Raw genomic sequence first — 23,958 nt, 5'->3', positions numbered from 1 at the left:
TTCTCTGTCGGGTGAGCCAGTTAGGCACCCAGTTGTACTTAGATAGACTGCATAATAATATAACCCTCTAAATAGCTGCACCGGTTTTCCCGCATTGGGTTTTTCCGGGGACATTTGTCCAAAAATAACAGTGTCACTTGTGTGCTTGTTTTCTTTCAATTGATGATCTGTAAATGTTGACACTGTACTTGTGTTTATTTTCAGTATTTATAGGGTTAAATAACTTGTTAAGTAATTAAACAAGTAGGTGAAATAAACCAGATAGTGCAGGAAGAATTTCTAATGGGTTAGAATTAGAAATTCCAATAGTATTGACACCTGGATTTTGTCATAGCTTGCAGTAGAAAGCCCAAGTTCCATTCTTATCATTTGATGTACACATATTTTAAAATTAATACCATGGCTCAGACTTTTGGCTCCATTTACTGTGTTTACTGAATTGTGGTTGTGTTTCAGAATTTGTATTTGTTGTATGCTAGTGCATGTATTTGATATCCATTGTATTTCATATTTAGGAACATTACATGGGATGAGGACCATAGTCCAACTTGCAAGAGGGCATTAGGCTCTAGTTGGTATGTGGCAACCTAGATTCATGTATGGAGTGTTCAAAGAGGGCTGGAGGACACCTTGCGCTTTGACAATATTATTGCAAGGGAAACTAACCCAATGGAGTACATGGCTTAAGAGGATTGTTGGAGCACTTGGAGGGTTGTGATGAGTGATGTGGGCTTGCCGTGCATAGTTACATCATGTTGGAGACATTATTGTGCATGACATCAGCTTGGAGCATGAAAGATCTACTTTAGAGTGTAGCATCTCACTTGTGTTGGCCTACAAGTGCTCATTGTAGGTTGTTTGTAAGAGCTAAGGCCCACATTGTATTGTTGGCCTCCCTTACCTTGTATTTAAATAGAGGGACGAGAGAGTCTTTCCATTTGTATATGTTCATTCACTCACTTGTATTCACATTGTGATGAGATGTTACCTAGAGAAGAGTGTGCGATAGCCTCTCTACCTCTCTAGAGTCTTCAACTGTGCTCTCTCTCTCTCTCTCTTTGTCTCTCTCTTCATTGGGGTTTCTTCTTGGAGTATTTTGGAGCATCTTGGAGGTTTAGGGTTAGAGTTGACCCCTTGGATATTGGAAACTAGGGTTTTGTGATAAAATTGTAGGGTGGAATTATGAAGAAGAGGAGAGGATGTCTTCCCTTGGAGGATGCGTTTGAGTGGTTCCTTCGTATTGGATCCTCTTGGTTGCTAGGGCTTTCTTGATTTGCCCTATCTAGGGTTCACAAAGCTGACAAGATTTGCAGTAACCTTGAGATAACGTTATGGTATTTACATGTACTTCATCTGGAGCATATTAATGAAGTTTCAAGCTCTACATAATTTGTGCAATTTTCAGATTTCAGTTTCAGCTATATATATATATATATATATATTCTTTATGCATTGTCATTTACAGCCATCTGTCTTGCAGATTTGACATAAGTAAGAGGACAATATTTAAGTGATTTTACATCAATGTGAAGAATATAAGGGATTGATTTTACTGCCGTCATACTGTTGTCATACTGCTGTTATTACTTATGTAAAATAGTATTTTCAGATGTGGCTATTCGCTAATAAGCTGCCTTAAAGGGGATGAAACTTATCCCTTTGGTTTGGTATTTTTTTCTCTTTGAATTGCAGGGAAGTTTGGGCCGTTTGAAAGAAAAACATTGCACTCTTTCCACTTCTATTTTGTACCTTGTTTTACAGTATCCCTAAGGCTAAAAATTAACAGGGCTAAGATCCAAGAAACCTTCTAGGTCGAAACTAAAATTTCTGTTTTGCATTGAATTTTGTGTTGAAAATAATGTAACTAGGTTCGGTCTTCATCATGCAAAATATTGTAACGATGTATTGTTGTATCAAGAAAATATTTTTTCATTGCTTGAGACATGGCTTTCATGCTCAAGAAGTTTCTTGGTCTAGTCGTGGCTCCAATTGAGAGCCTTAGATGAGTCATGTAATATGAAGACAGTCATGTATTATTACACTTGTAAATGTAATTGATGTAAGTCAAAAATCCTTCTAGATCATCAATGAAATACTCCAACATGTACCCACGGAATTGATGCAAAGAAACTGCTTGAAATAATTCTGGAAGCCTCTTATTATCACGTCGGCCTAATCAAGGATCACGTCGGCTAAATCAAAGGATCAAGTTGGCCTAGAGGTGAGGAGGCAAGCCTATATAAAGACTGCGTTCACACCTCCTCAAAGCACACAATAACCCTCATTCATTCATGAATACAAGCAAAGTGAAAGGGTCGAAGTTAAGGGTAGCCGCAGTCATTGAGGAGGTCTGTTCCCTAATCCGAAAGTCTGTTCTCTCATGCGGCATTCTGATCCGGTTTAGGGCATCACACTTTATAAGTATATTGTTGGGTTAAAGGTCCATTCTCGCTGCAGTTCGAAGGAGAAAGCCATTGCCGAAGAGATCGAAGTCATCATAGGGTTAGAAGAGCCCTAACCCTCCTAGTGCATGTGTCTACGTTCTGAAACGGAAGGCTCTGTTCTCACTGCCCTAGAACAGTCACTCCTTTGGCATCACAAAATCTCAGAACAAACTCTAATCAACAGTTCGTTATATATGTGATGGGTCTACATGAAGTGCAAGTATAAGAGAAGGCTAGATGAGCCTGTCCTAAACTATATCCGCTGACTGTCATACTCTTGTTGCAGACATACTATACAGTCCAGAATTGCAGAAAGAGACAAAGTGTTTGGGTACATGTTTGGAGGTATTGTCATCTGATGTTGAACGTATTATTGAGTCAATGTCTGGGTTATGTAATTTCTCAATAAAGATTCTATAAGAAAGAGTTCAAAGGGTTTTTCCTCTCACAGTTTGGAGAGGTTTTTGCCCTGGCTTGGTGCCAATATCTTGTGTACTTGTGCATTTTGATCTTCTTGTTTTGATAGCTGGTTGATGATAATAATTCATGTAAACAATAAGAAGCAGAATCTAAAGGAATAATATCACAAGCAGATACCACAGTTAAGAGAAATTGAATATTTTAAATTTCCCTTCATTTCTCAACATTTTGAATTCCAAGAAATTTCCACACAATGTTGGAGTTTCCCCATATTATACAAAACAAAGATGGAAAAGGATAACGACAATAAACAATGGATATTGTTTAGACTGTTGAATCTCCAAAGTACAAAGGAATCAAAGAAGATGTAACTCAATGTAGATAGTCGTCGAAGTAATTTGGCCCTTCGAGAATTTCAATAATTTCAGAGTGTTAACACTCAAATTGTCGACAAGAGAATGAAAGGTCTTCACAGATGGCAAATTCAAGGCAACTTGGAAGACAGAAATTGTCACCTCAATCTATCTTACCACACTTTAAGGTGAATGTATATCACCTCTCGGGGGGCTTCCCTGCTAAGGCCTTTAAATGCCCAACACTAAAAGGATAATCAATTATCTGATTGTATATGATTAAGAGGGTGATTGCTCAGTTTGTTTTCAAGCTGTAACCCCCTTTATAGATTGGCCAAACAACACGTTTTTTGTTCTGATACATGGCCAATCTCCAATGTAACTCAAGGTGGAATCATGTTTAGCACGTCATCACAGCTTCCAGCCTGATAATAAGGCTATAGTGTTCTTACCTTCTACCTTCCAAAGCCAGTATGGACATAGAAAGGAAGTTGAGTGATCACACAGTTGCCTCTTGTTATCACGAAAATCTGTGTCCACAAACCTCCATGACATTTTTAGACAGTGAATCCTGTCATGGTTGAAAGTCTCTCCATTTGGACTGGTGTTTTCCAGTCTCTAGGGGGTGTCGCTAGATGATGAATGCTGTTATGCACTTAATATTCCTGCGTAAAACATCAATTTGTTTAGCACACAATAAAGCTTTACTTTTGACTTGCCAGTGAGCAACCTAACCTAAAGTGAAGTAATTCCTGGAATGAGATTTGCTATGGTTGAAGTCAGATTTATCAAAGTAATAGTAGCAATGAAATTGAAAGTGACTCAAGAAACGAATGTGTGCCTCAGTGAAATAATTCAAAAATGTGCACTTCAATATACCTTCACACTGCATAAATATTTATTCAATGGCCTCCAATGCATTCAAAGAGTTAGAACGCACAAGATAAAGGATAAGCATTTCAATGCATTTCCTTAACAAGATACATACATAAATACTCTATCTTGTGACCTTTGGTTTCATCTTCCAAGAGGTCTCTTGGACTCCCAAAGACTATTCATGTTCACTTGTAACTCTTCATCGTCCTCTCAGGATTTACCATAATCACTAAGGATTAGGTTTCCAGCACTCTAGAACCATCGGGGTCTGACTATATGATCCTAGGGGGGATGTACGACTGACGTATATGTATACTCCTAGCATCCGAGGTTGAAAAAAAGAAACTGCAAATGGATCTCTCATTGTCCTCTGGCACTAGGAGAAAGTCTGACGAGTGCCAGAGGACGTGTTTCCTGATGTATGGTTCAGCACCTTGGAAACAGTCTCAATAAGATCGATTGGTCTCCCAAAGGGGGAGAATTAAGAGAAACCCCGGATCTCACCATCTAATATTTGGTGCACTTTGGAACTCTGCCTACTGTTTGTTGCTTAAATTTGGCAGATCAACATGAAAGAATGAGGTGATCATCCTGGACTTTTTACGTCAATAATCTGATGTCCAAGGTTCTTAATATACAATATCTGGTAGCACTATAATCTACCCTTCCTCAATCTACGTATAATAATCCCAATCCCTCCCTTTCGTAGATTCTTCTTCCCACCATCAGTAACCTATATTGAGAACAAGATAGTCTTAATCTTGTCTTGTCTTCCCTTTCTTTGTCCCTATCTAGGTGGCATCTCAAATCTCTCTACTAATCAACTATTATGTTAGATTTCCTACCAATATTTTGGTTTGGCTAACGCAATCTCAAGCATAAAAGCATCCTCAAAGTTATGTTGATGTAGCTACTAAGAAATATTTCACATTGTAAGTATCTATCTAGTTCATAATTTAGCATCTACCATACACAAAAATTGATTAGAAAATAGCATTGTTCTAATAAATAGCCGTGACTAGAAGTATCTTTAATGAAAAGGTTCTAAACATTAAATACTTACATGGAAGTACCTGTCAGCCACAACCACGGAAGCAGCTTTCACTTTTTCAAGCCCAAGATAATTAAATAAGTGAGACTCTGAATCAAAGTGTAGTAGCTCATCATCATCACTTTCACTCTGCATTTGGAAAATATCCAATAAACATCAAATTCAACCTCACTAGATTACTTAAGCCAATATAAGCATCAACTAATGTATTGAGCATCACATGTTACTTTCAATTCTAATAGACTTGATGTTAAAAATATATGCAATCAAGATTTACAGTAAACAAAATAATGTAGTTTAGATATTTTAAAAAATGGTGAAATCCAAACCAAGCATCAATTCAATGAAATGCAAAGCCACCCAGGAAAATGAACTTTAAAGGATACAGGATGTTATGTTTAGAAACACCCTGATTAATAATGCAATTGAAGATGAATAACTAAATAGTACCGTAGTCTAAAGAACCAATTGTAAGGCACAATATGTTGATTTTGGGTAGCATCGGATGTGCTCTAGCTCCAAAATTTGGTGGAGAGGCTAGAACACATGAGATCTCCAGAACCCAGAAATCGTTTGGAGAAATTCCACACGGATGAGGAGTTATTAAAATAATTAATATTTTTAATGGGTTCCTAAGTCTAAACTTAGGAAAATAAAAATATTAATGTGTATTAATAAAATATGGGTGAGAAAGTTCTAAGTGACGAGGATCAAGCCAGTTCTAATCTTAGCCGTTGATTAGAGACTTAATCTTGGCCATTGATTCATCAACAAGAAAAGTATAAGAGGAGGCTTGAGGGTTAGTTGGAGATACACCAAGTTGATCAATGAATTCGATTTTTTGGGGCAGGGTTTGCTGAGAAATCGAGTTAGTGATCTGTTGCAACAAGGGGCAGTTCGGCAAGAGGCCGAAAAAACATAGCAAAGAGGCAGAGAAAGTGTCGAAGAGATAGCGCAGAGCCTAGGAAGGTTGACGCAAAGGCAGCAAGGGTTGACGCAGAGGCTGAGGAGGCTAGCGCAGAGGACACAGAGGGCCAAGAGGATGACACAGAAGCCGTAAAGGCTGACGCGGACAGCACAGAGGACTGAAGAGGTTGCGCTGAGGTGATTTCGTGGGGCACACTGAGAGCTGATCAGCTGACACAGAGCCGTAGGAGGGTGACGCACTTCCCGAGGATAGCTTGGAGCATCTTTCACTATCCAGCTAAGGGAACAGTCGAAGTCATTGTGGGGCAAATAATCCAGTTGCTGATTAGCCAGAATATCTATCTCTAGAGAAAGGTATTACTGCCGACGACATTCTTTGTTGGGTGAGCCATTTCTAGCACCCTAGTTGTATTCAGAAATCTGCATAATAATAAAACCCTCATCTGCTGCACCGATTTTCCCGCATTGGGTTTTTCCGGGGACAATTGTCCAAAAATAACGGTGTCCCTTGTGTTGTCTCAGTTTATTTCAGTTGTTGATCTGTATATTTGTGAAGGCTGCAATTGTGTTTATTTCGATGTTTATATTATTAAATAACTTGTTAATGTAAAGAACAAGTAGGAGATAATAAACTAGATATTGCAGTAGGGGTTTCTGATGTGTTAGATTCAGAAATTTTCACATGGTATCAGAGAGATTGCAGATCAAAGGAGAACTGAAGACAACAACAGAAGAAATCTGAAAATTTGCAGCAGAAGCAGCTGTCCCGATAGACATCGTTGTTCTAGAGATGAAGCGACAAGAGGAGGAGTGATGCAATGCAGAAAGGGTGATGCGGAGGCTCACGCAAAGCCTGCGTCAGCGTTTCGAGCCAAGGGAAGGGTCAGCGCAAAGGCAAAGAGAGGCAGAAGAGGCTCATGCAGAGCCACGTCATCCTTCTCAGCCAGGTAGGATTGACGCAGTTGGCCGGAGGAGCAGATTCAACCGGAGTTGGGATTGCGCAGAGCCTGGAGGGCTCAAATTCTTCAGTTGTCGGGACTAAGGGAGCTGCGCATATTGTGATTTGAGGAGCTGGTGGAACATTGTTTCTGTCAATGGAGAACAGTGTCTAAGGAGACAGAACCAAGGTAGGGGGAATCACCACCTTGACGGATTTCTAGCCAAGAAATCCAGATCCAAGTTGTAGCAGGCAAAGGAGGATTGGAGAGGAGTGATTCAACAGTTGGCCAGAGGATTTCCAAGAGGGAAATCAGGACTCAGAGGGAGTCTAGAAGAGGATTTCCAGAAGGGAAGTCGAGACTCAGAGGGAGTCCAGAAGAGGAGTAGAGATGGCAGTGAACGGACTGAGGGATAAGGACAGATTGGACGGGGCTTCCAATTTTGTCATCTGGAAAGCCAGGATCCTGTCAGTCCTGGATAGACATCGCATCAAGGACTATGCCTTGAAGGTAGTGGCTATCCCAGTTGACCTAGCTGAGAATGAGAAGTATGAGGAGGGCCAGGCGAGGGCGAAGTGCATGATCCTAGACGGGGTCAAAGATCATGTCATACCACATATTGCTGAGAAGAACACAACAAAGGAGATGTGGGACACCCTGACCTCCTTATACCAGGGATCTTTCGTGCAAAGGAAGATGTTATTGGAGAACCAGTTGAGGGCATATCAGATGAAGAAAGGAGAGCAGATAGATCCATTCCTTCTTAGGTTGTAGGAGATTCGTGACCAGCTTACTTCCATGGGGTCTACACCGATCCAGAGTTCATGGTCAGGACTACCTTGAATGTAGTCTCCGAAAAGGTGGGAGACATTTGTCCAAGGAAATTTGGGCAAGGCAACTCTCCCTAATTGGGAGGAGATGTGGGCAGCTCTTCGACAGAAAGAGCTCAGGAGATTGACCAAGGCAGAGAGTAGCGGGAAAGGAGCTCGAATCAAGGAGGAGGAGGATGCAGCTCTCACATCTACGGGACAGCAGGTGCTACAGAAAAGAAAGAAGAAGGACATCTCCAAGGTCAAGTGCTTCCATTGTGGGGAGCTAGGTCATTATGCATCCTAGTGTCCCAGGAAGAAAGGCAAAGGAGAAGCTTTTGATTCAAAGGAAGCTCCAGCAAAGGCGGAGCAAGATGTCGAGAACGATTACGATGTTGCCATGAGTGCTCATGCACCTCTAGAGAAGAGGTGGGGAGACATCGAGTTGTAGTCAGGAGGACTACAGAAGATGTGGGGCGGGATCCTTGAGGTACCCAAACTCTTGGATCACATACGGCTACGGGAGCCCTTAACGACAGTAGCATGATGACAGGTGTTGGGTGGAGCAAGGTGTGATGGAGCGACAAGGGAGTGCTAGAGTGCAAAAGTCTGTAGCAGCGCAGTGGAAGTTGCAGCAGTGCAAGAGGCACAGAAGAGGTTGCAGCAGCGCAGTGGCAGTAGAGGGAGCATAGGATAGCAGCAGAGGTAGCTTCAGCATCACGAGGCTTCCAGACTGACAAGGATGTCAGTTTTTTGGGTAAAGTTTCAGTTACTTACTTCTCAGTAACTGAGTTGCAGTGCAACAGTTAGCAGTAGCGGTGCTATGGGCAGCATGATGCAGCATTTTGAGAGGGAGTTGTAGTATAGATGTAGCAGTGCTAGTGGCAGAGCCATGGGCAGCAGTACAGGAAGCAGCAGTGCAGTGGATGAAGGGCAGCAGGCCGAGCATTAGCAACACAGAGGACTGATGCAGTTGATCAGTGTAATGCTTCTATGGTGAAGTATTGTTAGAGAACATTCCTCGCTAAGAGGGAGTGTTCATTTTGGTTAGCATCGGATGTGCTCTAGCTCCGAAATTTGGTGGAGAGGCTAGAACATGTGAGATCTCCAGAACCCAGAAATCGTTTGGAGAAATTCCACCCGGATAAGGAGTTATTAAAATAATTAATATTTTTAATGGTTTCTTAAGTCCAAACTTAAGAAAATAAAAATATTAATGTGTATTACTAAAATATGGGTCAGAAAGTTTTAAGTGACGAGGATCAAGTCAGTTCTAATATTAGGCATTGATTAGGGACTTAATCTCGGTCGTTGATTCATCAACAGGAAAAGTATAAGAGGAGGCTTGAGGGTCAGTTGGAGATACACCAAGTTGATTAGTGAATTCGATTTTCTGGGGCAGCGCTTGTTGAGAAACCGAGTTAGTGATCTGTCGTAACGAGGGGCAGTTCAGCAAGAGGTCGAGAATACATAGTAGAGAGGCAGAGAAAGTGTCGGAGAGGCAGCGCAGAGCCTAGGAAGGCTGACACAAAGGCAGCAAGGGTTGACACAGAGGCTGAGGAGGCCAGCGCAGAGGACTGACGAAGAAGCCACAGAGGCTGACGCAGGCAGCGCAGAGGACTGCAGAGCTAACGTTGGGCTAAAGAGGCTGCGCTGAGGTGATTTCGTGGGGCAGACTGAGAGTTGATCAGCTGACGCAGAGCCGTAGGAGGGTGACACAGTCCCTAGAGGGTGACGCACTTCCAGAGGATAGCTTGGAGCAGCGTTTGTTGTCCAACTAAGGGAATAGTCGAAGTCACTGTGGGGCAAATCATCTAGTTGTTGATTAGCTGGAATATCTGTCTCCGGAGAAAGGTATTACTACCGAGGACACTCTGTTGGGTGAGCCATTTCTGGCACCCCAATTGTATTCAGAAATCTGCATAATAATAAAACCCTCATCTGCTACACCGGTTTTCCCGCATTGGGTTTTTTCGGGGACAATTGTCCAAAAATAACAGTGTCCCTTGTGTTGTCTCAGTTTATTTCAGTTGTTGATCTATATATCTGTGAAGGCTGCTGTTGTCGCGCGGTTTGGCACGACAACGCTCAGACCGGGGGCTGTCACTCTGATCCCCGGTCTCTCCATTTAAGCCTGTCTCCCACGGCTAAGGGGGGTAGACCCTGGAAAGATGGAGGCCAACTGCCAAACAGCTTGGCTGGGAGACGAGATGCACTAAAATGGTTTTATTGATTTGATAGACCAGTGCCTTGTTAGATTGGTGCCTAAATGATTACTTTCTAGGTGATATAAGAGCATGAATCATAAACAGCAATCACTTATCATCAAATGATCAGAACAATGCTTTAAATATCCAGTAAAAACCACAAAGTTCCTCGAGTAACGATATCTGGCAAACTAAGAGAAATAAATTGCTTTAAATAACAGTGAAACCAGATACTTATTTCGTATTCAGACCTCAGCATGAAAGATATACGATGATAAACAACTGAAGGTGGTAAGAGCAATTCTCCACAAAAAAAGGAATTTTTTATGCTTTTCAAATTTTTTTTATTTTTTTTTTAAATAAAAAATCCAAAAATAACGATCTAAAAAAATTAATCTAAAACTAAACTTTAAAAATTTAACTAATATCTAAAAACATAAACTCTAACATAACACAAATCTAAAATCTAAAAAATCAAATCTAAATTTAATTTAAAAAAAATAAAAAAATAAAAATAAAAATAAACTTTTTCAAAATCTAATCTAATTACTACAAAACAAAATTTTATAAAATCAAATTCTAAATAAAAACTATTTCTATAGCCTACGGATAAATGAATCCCTTTTTTTTTTTTTTTAGGAAATTTAATGCAACTATCTAAAAAAAATTTAAATCTAAATATTTAAATCCTAAAAAAAAAGAACTAACATAAAATCTGAGGAACGAAACTATTCAAAACTTATTAAATAAATTAAAACCTAATTAAAATCTATGCTAAACTATGGCCACGCTGACGGAAATACGAAATCAAAAAAAAAAAAAAAAACGATTTGACCCAGCACTAAAACGTAACTGTGCAAAATGGCTACCAGAAGCCGACAAGATCGAGCTGTTAAAACAAATATGCAGCGTTTAGTTTCTTTTAAAACATGTATCAAAGCCCTACTACGTGAGAAACGTGAGCAAAACTCAGGTAAAAACGAAATTCGCACTTCATGCAACAGAGAACAATATGAAACGTTTTGGATTTCCCCTCGTTTATTGACTGGCAGGCTGCGCGCGGGTTTGAAATGCTCGACGGAATAAATTCTGAGCGCAAAAGGGCAGAGACAGCAGCGAGATATCACGCGGAGGGCAGAGATTTCGACAGCGTGAGGCAGCGGATGGCTTTGGACACGATTTGCATATACAGGTCTGCTGGCGAGGTAAATGAAGTGTTTGCAGGGTTTCAGGTATAGTTTCTTGGCTGCGGTAAGTAAAAGACTGAGTGAAATGAGCCACGGGTAAGCTGGATGAGAATGCGAGTTAAACAAAAACGCCACCCTCACTACACGCAGAAAAATGGAAATGTCTTGCTCATACGCAGGCAGGGAGAAGGGATCACGTACCAAAAAAAAAATTTATCCGGCCCGTCAGCAAGAAAACATAATCTTTAACGCTATGGCTTTCATATCTCCTTCGATGGCAGACAGAGAACGATTTCGTGGCTTGCAATGATTTTAATGGCACAGCTCTTGAAAACAGGATCGAATTTAGAAATTTACCTGACGCCCACGCTGAAGCCTTTGCTCTTTACCATTCAGTGCACATCCAACGGTAATTATCTCACGCAAAACAGCTGGTCTGTGTGGAGTACCTGGACCTTGACGGCGGTGTGAAGGAGTGTTGAATGCTGCGTAAGATGGCCACGCAGATCTGCTTTCAAAGGAAAAATTATCCCTGTAGCAGAATTAAACACTGAGAAATAACCAGAAAACTGATTAAACCCTTGAAAGCTTCAGAGAACACCCTGCAACCTGTAACTTGCCTATAAGGCAAAACTTGAAACCCTAATGAGAACTTTGATGAATCCTTGAAACTTCTCAGAAAAAAATCTGCAAATCGAAATAGAAAATCGATACAAGAAGAATGTGTACAGAACCAAAATTTGAGACTTCCCGGATCAGTTAAACAAAATTGCAGATTTTGGCCCCTTTTAGGCCAGGTTTAACAATAACAGCAGTAATTTTTTCAATATATCAGAAGTTTTGAACTTTACTGTGAACATAAAGAAAATTTCTCATGTAAAACAGGAAAAAAAAACTTTAAAAGATTAACCCAGGGCACAATCAGCTGGGCTCTGCACAGAAAAGCCTGTGGGAGTCGGCTGGTTCAGCCCAGAACTTCCCCAAACGCCCACAAATACCCTTCACCTAAAGGTTTCCTGCACACCTCAAGCAAACATCAGCAAAGAGGGCAAGAAATGCTGCTAGATTTCAAGAAATAATGGAGATACCTGCCATTATTCCAGAAACCCTACAACATTCAAACCCTAGCACGTGAGCAAGATACCTGTACTCACAATACTCTGAAAACCAGCTATTATTAACTGCTGAAAACTGAAATATGCAGAAAAACAAACATCTCACAGCAATTCCAGAGAGTAACACCAGCCAGTTTTGAACCCCAAAGTCTTTTTATTAACCAGAAAATCAGATTACAAGAGAGCTTTTTCAGTATAGACTCACAGATCAGATGATCTCTAAATGATCCCTAGCACCCTACTTAAAGGAAATGTCTCCAACGGCTAGTTCGAGTGATCCATGCAGAAATGATCTCGACCGTTGATGAGAATCAAGACATCTCTTGATCTCATCCGTCGATTTATTCACTTAAAATATTATTATTTTATTAGTTAGGTTTTTTTGCTTTACTTTTTTATTTTTTTATTACTTTTTATTATTTTATTATTTTTATTCATTTTTTAATTTTTTTAATTTATTTTAAAATGGATCATCGAACTAAGCCTTCAGAAACATCACCTAGGACCTAGGACTTAGGACTCATGAGGGGATTTAAAACATTTTTCGACCCTCAGGACCATTACATCATGACTTTTACAATTTACATCTTAAGGGAGAAAAACCCCTTTAATACAGACCCTCACAAAACACCCAGCTCTGCGACACAACGATAATCTAGCAGATTAACACACTAGGATTCTCCTAAAGTTCTAATGACAAAATCCATCCCGGCTTTGGGGTCAGGTTTGAAGGAAAACTCTGCCGATCCATGGATCGGTGAGACGAAAAACCTTCCGGGACGTAGATTACCATCAGAAAGTTAGGTCCACCTAGGCAATTTTATATACATGACTCTGATCTGCTTAGATTATTTACAATTCATACATGCAGACTGGGTTTACAACTGAAATGATCAAGCTACTGATGATGGCAGGATGGCACGGACATGCTGATCAGGTGCTGCTTCTTTTTGCCAAGAAAAGGTGGATGTACTGCATGGGTAGTTGACCAGTAGAGGTCAACAGCTGCAATTGTGTTTATTTTGGTGTTTATATTATTAAATAACTTGTTAATGTAAAGAACAAGTAGGAGATAATAAACAAGATATTGCAGTAGGGGTTTCTGATGTGTTAGATTCAGAAATTTTCACACAATATACCTTTAACATAAGTGGAAAATCAAATAAATTACCCAAGTCAACTTTCATATAACAATGCCATCCATACTTCTTGAAATCAAATGTTTTTATTTCACTATGAATTCCAATTTCCTAGGGAGAAGTTTCATTTCACCTCTATGATTTAAAGGATCATCTATTTTCTTCCACTTTCATTGTACCAAACCCTTACCACATAACAAATAGTTTTGTAGGCTATCCTAATTCAATTGTCCAACTACATATGTTTTGGAATCTCTATCTTCGTTTTCTCTTCAGTGACTTTACATGAAATTTTTGCTTAGTAACATTTGAGATCTAAAGAATCCTCTTGATCACCTCTCAAGTTATATCAAATTCTAGATTTGAATTTTATAATTTGTTTGTTTTATGGAAGTTTATTGTTGGGAATCAATTAAAAGTCATTTCCCTAAATTCCAAAACATAGTTGCAAAAATCATCGTGTCAGCATAGTACTCCTAATTCAAACTCTGCTCAACCTTACTGACAAGCCAAATTAACTCTGTCTCGAGTCTAAAATTACCAAAACGTCAAACTTGAAGTGTTTTGAGTGGCACCCTCAAGTAACTCACATTATTTACTACCCAGTAGTTCAAGCAATGTTGCACAACCCCCCCCCCCCGGGGATCAAAAGCCTAAAACGCGATCCGTTCAAATCCATGGGTGATCCGCTGGCCGAAACACAGTTCGGAAATTGCGAAACACGGATCAGGCCAGAAAAGACGGTTCCTGCCCTATCAGAACAGTATGGCCCGATCCGCGTTTCGGCCGGCGGATCAGTCGTACAAAACGCTGTGCTTCAGGGCCGGATCCGTATGGATTGAGACCACTTCCACAGGCAGCCGGACATTTCTGCCGTGCGGCCCACTCATTCGCCTTTTTTTATTTTTTCTTTCCTATTGGTTGGGGGTTGGTCCAAGTTGGGTTAGGGTGGGGAGTGATCGGATTAAAAGGCCCTTTCATCTCTCATTTGCTCACTTCTATTTTATGAGAGCTTGGAGGAGTAAGGAAGGGCTTCCATCTACAAGAGCTAAAGAGGTAAGTGCAAACCCCAAACTCCCTCATTTTTTTGTCATTGTTTTTTGTATTTTTCTCCTCCCTCTCCTACTCTTTCCCATTCTTTCTTCTTGCTCATTTAATTGCAGGTTGTCCACCACCTATATTCATATTCCAAGATGGTGTTCTTTTGGCTTCTATGTATCATTCCACTTTTGGTTTTAATGATGGTAAAGGGGAGTAGGAATGGAAGGGAAGAAGAACAAGAGGATAGCGGTCCCATATGAGTGACCCAATGTATGATGAGGAGGAAGGGTTTGAAGAGGAAGGGGATGAACCTGAAGGGAACACTGAAACACTAGAGGGGAAAGCTACATTGACACCCTTGTGGAACTATGTGACCAAACTTGAAGGGGGAAAAGGTGGTGGAAGCTACAAATTTTTGTGCCCTCATGGTTGTCATGGTGGAAAACCATTTAGTAGTTCATATACCCGTGTGAGGAAGCATCTTTGTGGGGTGATGGACATTGATGATAAAAAGGATGTTGTAGGGATACAAATTTGCCCAAACATTTCAGCTAAACAAAGCAGAAAATACATCCAAATAGAGGAGGTTGCACAACAAAAAAGCAAGAAACAAAAAACTCAGTTTGAATCAAGTGCAACCTCTAGATTTGGTAGCTCATATCCTCATGGTACTTCTGCAAGCTCTGGAGGTAAAAGTACAATATAGGATTTCCTGAATGTTGTTGGGAGGGATGATGTGGATGGAAAGATAGTCTGATTTCTTTGTACTTGTGGTGTACCATTCAATGTGCTTCGCTCTCCCTATTGACATGAAATGGTAAAGGCCATCAATGAAGCCCCAAAAGGATACAAGCCCCCCAACTATGAGAAAGTTAGAACAGTGTTATTAGAAAGAGAAAAAGCAAAGTTTCAAAGAGCTTTGACACGTTTTACAAATGAGTAGGTGGATTGTGGGGTATCCATTGTATCAGATGGGTGGACAAATATTAGAAACCAACATTTGATAAATGTTCTTGGTGTTTATGCTAGTGGTGCAATATTTATTACCTGTCAGGACTCCTCCATCAGTGCATCTTCCCAAAACATTGCAGATCTCTTCTTGCAATCAATTAGAGATGTTGGTCTGAATAATGTGGTTCAAGTGATCACAGATAATGCAGTAAATTGTAAGGCAACAGGAAAAGTTATTGAGCGTACTCATCAACACATCTTTTGGTCTGGATGCTTGGTGCACACATTAAACCTTTTGATGTATGATATTGTGAAGCATAAAGAATGTGGATGGATTAATGAGCTTTACAGCAAAGGGAAGCAACTCACTAAATTTATCACAGGGCATACAAGGGTAAACTACTTCTATGGCACTTACTCCAAGTTGCAGTTGCTTAAAATTGCAAAAACAAGATTTGCAAGTTATTACCTCACCTTTACACGGCTAGTGAAGGTGAGACAAGCTTTAACTAATATGGTGACCTCTGAATCATGGGGGGAAATTAACACTGATAAAGATGGTGCTAATGTAGCCAAGGACACTATTCTTGGCATGTTCTTTCGGTCACAGGTTAAATATGTTTTGCAAATCACCAAACCAGTTTATTACATGATCAAGTTTCAAGATTCAGATCGGCCAATAATTTGGGAGGTGTATGAGCAAATGGATAGCATGTTGGGCAGATTAAAGACATTGTTGAGCCTAGAGATATCACCTTGTACAATTATAATCGTGCAGAGGTGGAAAACCGATGGGAAATGCTAAATGTTCCATTGCATGCATTAGCATATGTTTTGACACTTAAATACTATCATCCATCATGGCTTTCAACACCAGCACCTAGGGGGGGGCAGGAAACAACCACACCTAGATCCATAGGTTCTAGAAAAATATATGACTACATTCGGTAAATTAGTCCCTGATGAGGAGGAGGCTGCCATGGTACGGAAACAGTTGAAAACCTATACGCTTAGCACTGGTCCATTTGGGAGCATGCATGCAATTAGAGATCGAGAGAGATTTTCTTCTCTTGAGTGGTGGAACATGCATGGAGGTGCTACTCCACTTCTATAGACTTTGGCATTGCGGGTGCTATCACAGGTGGTAAACACTTCTTCTACAGAGAGGTGTTGGAGCTCTTATTCTTTCATCCACGGTGTTAAAAGGAACAATTTGAGTTCAGACCGCGCAGAGAGCTTGGTTTATGTTCATTACAACTTGCAATTGTTGTCCCATTACTGTGATGATGCAAAGAATAATAAAGACCTTAAGGTTTGGCACAAGAATCCAGAGGAGCCCAATTTGGAGGATTGAGTGTTGTGATTAGAGCAATTAGAGGATTCTCTTCTCCACGTATGTCCATTGTGGTATGAATTTTGCTTATAAAGCATTTATCTAATTCCTATTTTTAAATTTTTTGTTAACTAGTGGTTTTTTTTGTATGAATTTTTTGAGCAATGCGAGGATGATGATGATCGAGTTGAGTTGCCACCCCCATCTGGTCCCTTGGTTCCCAGGTTCCATGGTTCAACACCAACAGTAGGGGCTTCATCTTCATCAGTTTCAGTCCCACTCCCACAACTTCCCCAGACATCATCTTCTTCATTGCCACCACATGGAGGCCCACCGCCACGTTCTCTTCGTGGTGGAAGGAGGAGAGATTAGTAGATATATTCACAATTTACTACTTTTGTCATAGATTAATCATTAGACTTGAATTTGAACCTTTTTGTCTTGGCGGTGACCAAGTGGCCTATTTTGTAAACATTATTATTTGAATTTTGGACATGAAAATGTTGACAGTTGCTCACTTGCTAGATAATATGCTTTATGCTTTATGTTTTATAATATGCTTAAATGTTTTATTTTTATAATATGCTTAAAAATTTGAAGTATGTTTGTAATTGCTAGAATATAGATGGTTGACACTCGAATAATTAATCATTGATGTACAATGGAATCATGGATGCCATGTATATCTTGATTTATGCAAAAATATGCATGTTTTCATGTCTTCTACAACTAATTTGGTATTTGGGATGTTTGTTTTGAATATAAATGCAAAACAATATAAATATATATATAGTAGACGCTTCTGAGACGCTTCGTTTCCTAGATTTTTGGAAAATGACACTTCCGCATCCCCGCTTCCAAAAAACGTCCTCGTTTAGTCCCCGCTTCATTCAACGTTGAGTTCAACCCACAAGCAGATGCAAAAGCTCGCCAATGTCAAATATAAATGCCAAAAAGGAAACAGAAAAACCAAAATTCGAATAATTTCTAATGCCAATTTTTTTGTAAGCTTTAGTTGACTTTCTAATGAGTTCAAGTGAATTCTTACACTTGGTCCTATTTGAATTATTCATCGAGCCAAGGTTTTCAACATTGTTCCAATGGTTTTCAAGAAAAATCCCAACTAAAAAAATAACACTTATGGGTGTTAGCACATTTACACAAAATAGAATTGGTTTGGAACACCAATGGTTTAATATCTGGTGCAATACAATCTTCAATTGAGGTGCAACAAATTGTCCAGAATATTTGTTGCAAAACTCATCATCTTGGAAGAGATTGATCCCTTCCTAGATTGGATCATGGAGAGTCACCCACTAGCATTTCCATAAGATGATCTTAGTTGAATGGTCTTGGAATCACTTAACACAATGGAGGAGGATGAGTCAGGTGTAGCACCTTCAAGGACAGCCATACACGAGGGGAATTCAAGAAAACCCAAGCCTAATCCAATGGACAATTTGTGAAAATTCCTTGAACGGAACAACTGAATATTTATTTCTAACTGTTAGCAGTTTATTTGTCTTCTAAATTATTATTTCGCAAATAACAATAAATTCACTATCGCATTCTTCACAAAAAACGTTGCGGAACTAAGAAATAGATGCACACACACAAAAAAATATAACACCATTGTTTTTGGACAATTGTTCTTGGAAAAACCCCGAAGTGAAAACCAGTGCAGCAGATGAGGGTTTTATTAATTCTTCAGCAAATTCAAGAGTACAATAATTTGCCTGCCAAAATGGCAAGGCTCTGGCAATCTTCTACTAACAAAATAATTTGGAAGACATCCTTGTCTCCCTCTACAACTGATCTTGCCTCTCCTAGACTGCTAGGATTCTCCCTGGGCACTCGCACTGCAGCCCAGAAATGCACACTAGCTGGCTGAATAAATTCATACAGCCCCGAAAATGCCTCCAATTTAGACATTTAGCCTCCCGGTGCCTCTGAAACTCACTCACTCAGCCTCCGAGACACTAATTCGGCAAATGGCAACTAAAATGTGGCTCCTCCGCAACCCGCACTAGTTGTAGTAGCCCTCTCAGTAGATGAATTTGGCCTCCTCTTCCTGTCTCCCAGACACTGGAAAATACTAAGGAAAATTCCTTCGGACTCCTACTCCTAAATCTCTATTGAAACCCTTCATCCGATGATCTCCCTAGATTCAACTGCACAATTGTTGAATACCTGCAACTGGTGTTGATTTCGAGTAGCATTGGATGTGCTCTAGGCCTCAAAATTTGCAGGAAGGCTTAGACACATGCATTCTCCAATTCCCAGAAATTGTTTTGGGAAATTCCACCCGAAAACAGTTTTATTAAAATAATTAATTATTTTTAATTGGACCCTGAGTCTAAACTTCGGAAATTAAAATAATTAATGGCTATTAATCTAAACTATGGATGGAACTTCTAGAAGAAGGTTGAGATCAAGTCAAATGATCCTAACCATTGATTAGAATCTAATTTGGGTTGTTGATTGATCAACGAGAGGATTATAAGAGGAGACTTGATGGGCACTTGGAGAACACACCAGAGGCAGATACTCAATTACCCGAGTAAGATCGATTTTCTCATTGGTCGAAGTTCGGCAAGAGAAAATTGAATCAGAGGAAGAGTTGCAGGTGAGAAAGAGAGAGAGGGCATCAGCATATTCAAAGAGTGCAAGGCAGTAAGACGCAGAGCAGGAAGGGTGACGCAAAAAGAGGCAGCACGGAGGCAGTTTGACGCAGAGACTGTGTGGGCAGCTTGACACTGAGCCTCGGAGAGCAGTTTGACGCAGAGAGGATCAGAAGGATTCCGAGGAAGAAGAAGTGTTTCACTTGGGGTAGAACTTGGTCAAGAAGTGTCTGTAAAATTTCTCATTCCTATTTTGTTGGTTGTAATTTGTACAAGAGAATTTGCTGAAGAATAATAAAAACCCTCATCTGCTGCATTAGTTTTCCCACATTGGGTTTTTCCGGGGACAATTGTCCAAAAATAATTGTGTCATTGTGGTTGTATTTGTGCTAGTATATTTCCTTACATTTACTTTCTGCAATGTTTTAATTGTGAAGGCTGCAGTAGAATATATTTCAATATTTGTCGTAAGAATATTGTGGATAACTTATTTCTGAGGTAATAAGTAGAAGAAATAATATTAATCACTACAGTAGGATTTCGATTTAGAAATTTTCACATGGTATCAGAGCTATAGGGAAGCAAAAGAAAGAAGTCGAAGGACACAGCGTTGAAAGGGGAACGGAATTCAAAATTCCTGCAGGGGCAGAAATTCGAATCTCCCAAAGGATTGTGCAGTTCAAGCCAAGTAGATTGGATTTCATGGGAAAACTCTCTCTGAGTGAGTCGACAAAGAGGTAAGTCTTTCCAATCGAAATTTGTCAGTGGTAGAAGGAACAACACAGCAGAATATTCAGCAAGGAGGGTTGTCCCAAGTGGGACACAGATTTTCCTGCAACAGTTGTTGCGACAAGTTAGCGTCAGAAATTGGCTCAATATGGATACTCAAAGTGTCAGATTTATCTACCAAATTAAATGAAGAATTCGCATGCCTAGCAATTTTAGCGTCAGCGGATGTTTGGTACATTGATAGCAGGGATTTAGCTCATATGACTGGAGTACGAGAACATTTATCGAGCTATCAAGAAGAACAAATGGACTTCCAAATAACTATGGGAAACAGAACGAAATGTACTCTAGTAGGGAGAGGAACCATATCTTTTCAGACGGAAGCAGGGACCAACATCCGAGCCACCAATGTTCTGCATGTGCCAGGATTAGGAATGAACTTGATTTCAGTGTCCCAGTTACAAGACAAGGGATATGATGTATACTTCATGGGAAAGAAGGTATACGTCAAGCATCCAAGCTAGAAGAAGAAAAAGCAAATTGGGGTTCGAAGCAACAAGTTGTATAGGTTGCAGCTCGAATCACCAATGGCACTGATAGGCAGCAACTGTAATGGTGAGAAGGAGCAAAATGAATTATGGCACAGGCGAATGGGGCACTTACACCATGGAGCACTGAGGATGCTCAGAGAGACTGTTACAGGGGTACCAGTCCTTAGTAGTGAACATGATGACTTATGCAGAGGATGTGTGCTAGGAAAGTATGCTAAAGCAGCTTTTTCCAAAAGTAACAATAGAGCAAAATGTGTATTAGGATTAATACACTCAGATATTTGTGGTCCTATGTCCACAAGGGCTCTTAGTGGTGGCGAATACTTCGTCACCTTTACCGATGATCACTCCAAGAAAACCTGGAACTATTTCCTAAAGACCAAGGATGAGGTCTTTGATCGTTTCCAAGAGTTTAAAGCTCTTGTTGAAAATATGACAGGGAAAAAGATAAAGGTATTGCGTTCAGATAATGGTGGAGAATATATAGACAAAGACTTCACAGATTTATGTGCAAAGGAGGGCATCAAAAGAGAGTGGACAACTCCATATAATCCGAAGCAGAATGGAGTAGCAGAATGGAAAAATAAAACTATTGTTGGGGCAGCCAAAGCTATGTTGTATGATCAGGATCTACCTAGGTATCTATGGGCAAAAGCTTGCAACACAGCAGTATATATCCAGAATTGAACTCCTCATAGAGCATTGGGGAAGAGAACGCCCGACGGAGTTTTCACAGGGAAGAAGTCGGAAGTCAGTCATCTCAGGATATTCAGAAGTGTGGCTTATTGTCACATTCTAGACAAGAAGCGCAGTAAACTGGATCAGACTGCAAAAAAGGGGTGTCTCGTAGGATACAGCGAGACCTCAAAGGAATATAGAATCTACATTCCTGGCAGCAGGAAGATTGTAGTAAGACAGGATGCAAAGTTCATGGAGGACAGAGCTTTTAGAAAATCTTGTGAGATGCCTGCAGAAGATCAGTGAGGAGATGTTTTGTTAGTCTAAGAGCAGCAGGGGCAGCAAGGAGGACAGGGAGAAGGACATACACCTGGATCGAGTACAGTGACCAGCACTAGTTATCTCCTCAAAAGGAGGAAATGCAGATGATTCTCAACAGACAGAACGACAGGATCAAGAGGAAGAGTTGGTTGAGCCTCCCACCACCAGTGGTAGAACCAGCAGACAAGTCCAGCAGACACTGAGGGACACAGAGGAGTTTGTTGGAGAGGCAACGTAGACAACCAGATAGATACCAGGCATTGGTAGCTCGGGTTGAAGAACCCTCTAGCTTTCAAGAAGTTGTTCAACACCAAGTATGGGTGGATGCCATAGTGGAAGAATACAACTCCATCATGACGAATGATGTTTGAGAAGTAGTACCTAGACCAGAAGATAGATCAGTTGTAGGATCACGATGGATCTCCAAGATCAAGTATGTTGCAAACGACAGTATAGAGAAGTACAAGGCAAGGTTCGTGGCAAAGGGGTATGCTCAGAAAAAAGGAATAGACTATGAAGAGACTTTCACCCCAGTTGCTCGATACACCTTTATCAGAGATGTTATATCCCTAGCAGCTCAAATGGGAAGGGAGATTCACCAAATGGATAACAAGTCAACATTCTTGAACGGAGTGATAGAAGAGGAGGTGTATATAGAACAGCCTGAAGGCTTTGAAACTCGTGAGAAGAAAACTCATGTTTGCAAGTTAAAGAAAGCCCTGTACGGGTTCAAGCAGGCACCCAAAGCATGGTATGGTCGAATTGATAGTTACTTGCAGCAGTTGGGATTTGTCAGGAGTGATGATGATCCCAATCTCTACTATTTGTTGGTAGAGAATGAGTCGCTTATTCTAGTATTGTATGTAGATGACCTATTCCTAACTTGGTCATCCAGGCTCATCCAGGATTCCAAGAAGAATCTAGAAATCGAATTCAACATGAAGGACTTGGGATTGATGCATTATTTTCTGGAATTGGAAGTTTGGCAGAAAAATGGGGAGATCTTCCTTGGACAAGGAAGGTACGCTACAGAAATTCTGAAGAGATTCAGAATGCAAGATTGTTGACCCATGGCTACTCCCATGATCACCAACTGGAAGAAAATAGATGCATCAGAAGACAAGGAAGTAGATCCCACCTTGTACAGGTAGCTCATTGGGTCGCTTATGTATCTGGTCAACACTAGGCCAGACATTTGTTTTGTTGTCAACACTCTTAGTCAGTTCATGGTGGAACCAAAAAGAGTGCATTGGGCAGCAGCAAGACACATTCTTAGGTATGTACGCAGAACAGTCGGATATGGGTTGAAGTACTCCCGAGGGGAGGACATCAGTTTGAATGGGTTCACTGATGCAGATTGGGCAGGTAATTCAGTAGACCAAAAAAGTACCTCGAGGTACTGCTTCAGTGTTGGATCAAGGATGATATCTTGGTGCAGCAGGAAGCAGAAATCGGTAGCACTGAGCTCAGCAAAAGCAGAATATATGGCAGCCAGCACAGCTACGTGCAAAGCCATAAGGCTCAGAAAATTGCTTGTGAGCTTATTGAAAAAAAGGATGGAGGCGACCAAGGTTTACTGCTATAATCAGAGTTGTATCAAACTCTCTGAGAATCCAGTATTTCATGATCAGTCGAAACATATAGATATTCGTTATCACTTTATCAGATATTGTGCTCAGCGTGGGGCAGTACACCTACAGTATGTCCCCACAGGACAGCAAGTGGTCAATATACTCACAAAGGCTTTCGAAAGAGCTAAGTTCACTCAGTTCAGAGAGCAGATGGGTATGGTTGAAAATCTGTTTCAGTAGTAGCAACAGTTTGCAGTGCAAGGACAGTTGGCAGTGACAGTGCCAGCAGCAGCACAGATGCAGACATTCAGAGGGAGTTGTAGTACAGATGTAGCATTGGTAGTGGCAGAGTCAAAGGCAGCAATATAGTTGCAGCAGCAGCGCAGTAGTTGGTGGACAGCATGTCAGACATCAGCAGCGTAGAGGACGATGCTTCTGAATCAGAGCAGTCTGCAGTATCAGTATATTGCTATAGCATATTCCTTGCTAAGAGGTAGTGTTGATTTGGGGTAGCATCGGATGTGCTCTAGGCCTCAAAATTGGTAGGAAGGCTTAGACACATGCATTCTCCAATACCCAGAAATCGTTTTGGGAAATTCCACCCGGAAACAGATTTATTAAAATAATTAATTATTTTTAATGGGACCCTAAGTCTAAACTTAGGAAATTAAAATAATTAATCACTATTAATCTAAA

At 40.4% G+C, this 23,958-nt stretch overlaps 1 protein-coding gene across 7 annotated transcripts in view; it reads right to left on the bottom strand.

The window, feature by feature from the left end:
- Nucleotides 1-23,958, bottom strand: part of LOC149151393 (uncharacterized) — a 344,366-nt gene that overhangs the window by 195,524 nt on the left and 124,884 nt on the right. For all 7 annotated transcript variants that reach the window (XM_089439365.1, XM_089439364.1, XM_089439362.1 and 4 more), the window contains one exon: nucleotides 5,157-5,273. In XM_089439365.1, the coding sequence (XP_089295491.1) occupies nucleotides 5,157-5,273 (117 nt within the window). The remainder of the gene's footprint in view (nucleotides 1-5,156; nucleotides 5,274-23,958) is intronic.

Source organism: Pinus tabuliformis, chromosome 9 (assembly GCF_031772625.1).
Source record: "Pinus tabuliformis cultivar Carrire ecotype Pingquan chromosome 9, CPIR1, whole genome shotgun sequence".
Classification (NCBI taxonomy): Eukaryota; Viridiplantae; Streptophyta; class Pinopsida; order Pinales; family Pinaceae; genus Pinus; species Pinus tabuliformis.
The sequence above is the reverse complement of the archived record's forward strand: the minus strand, read 5'-3'. Positions and strand labels throughout refer to the sequence as shown.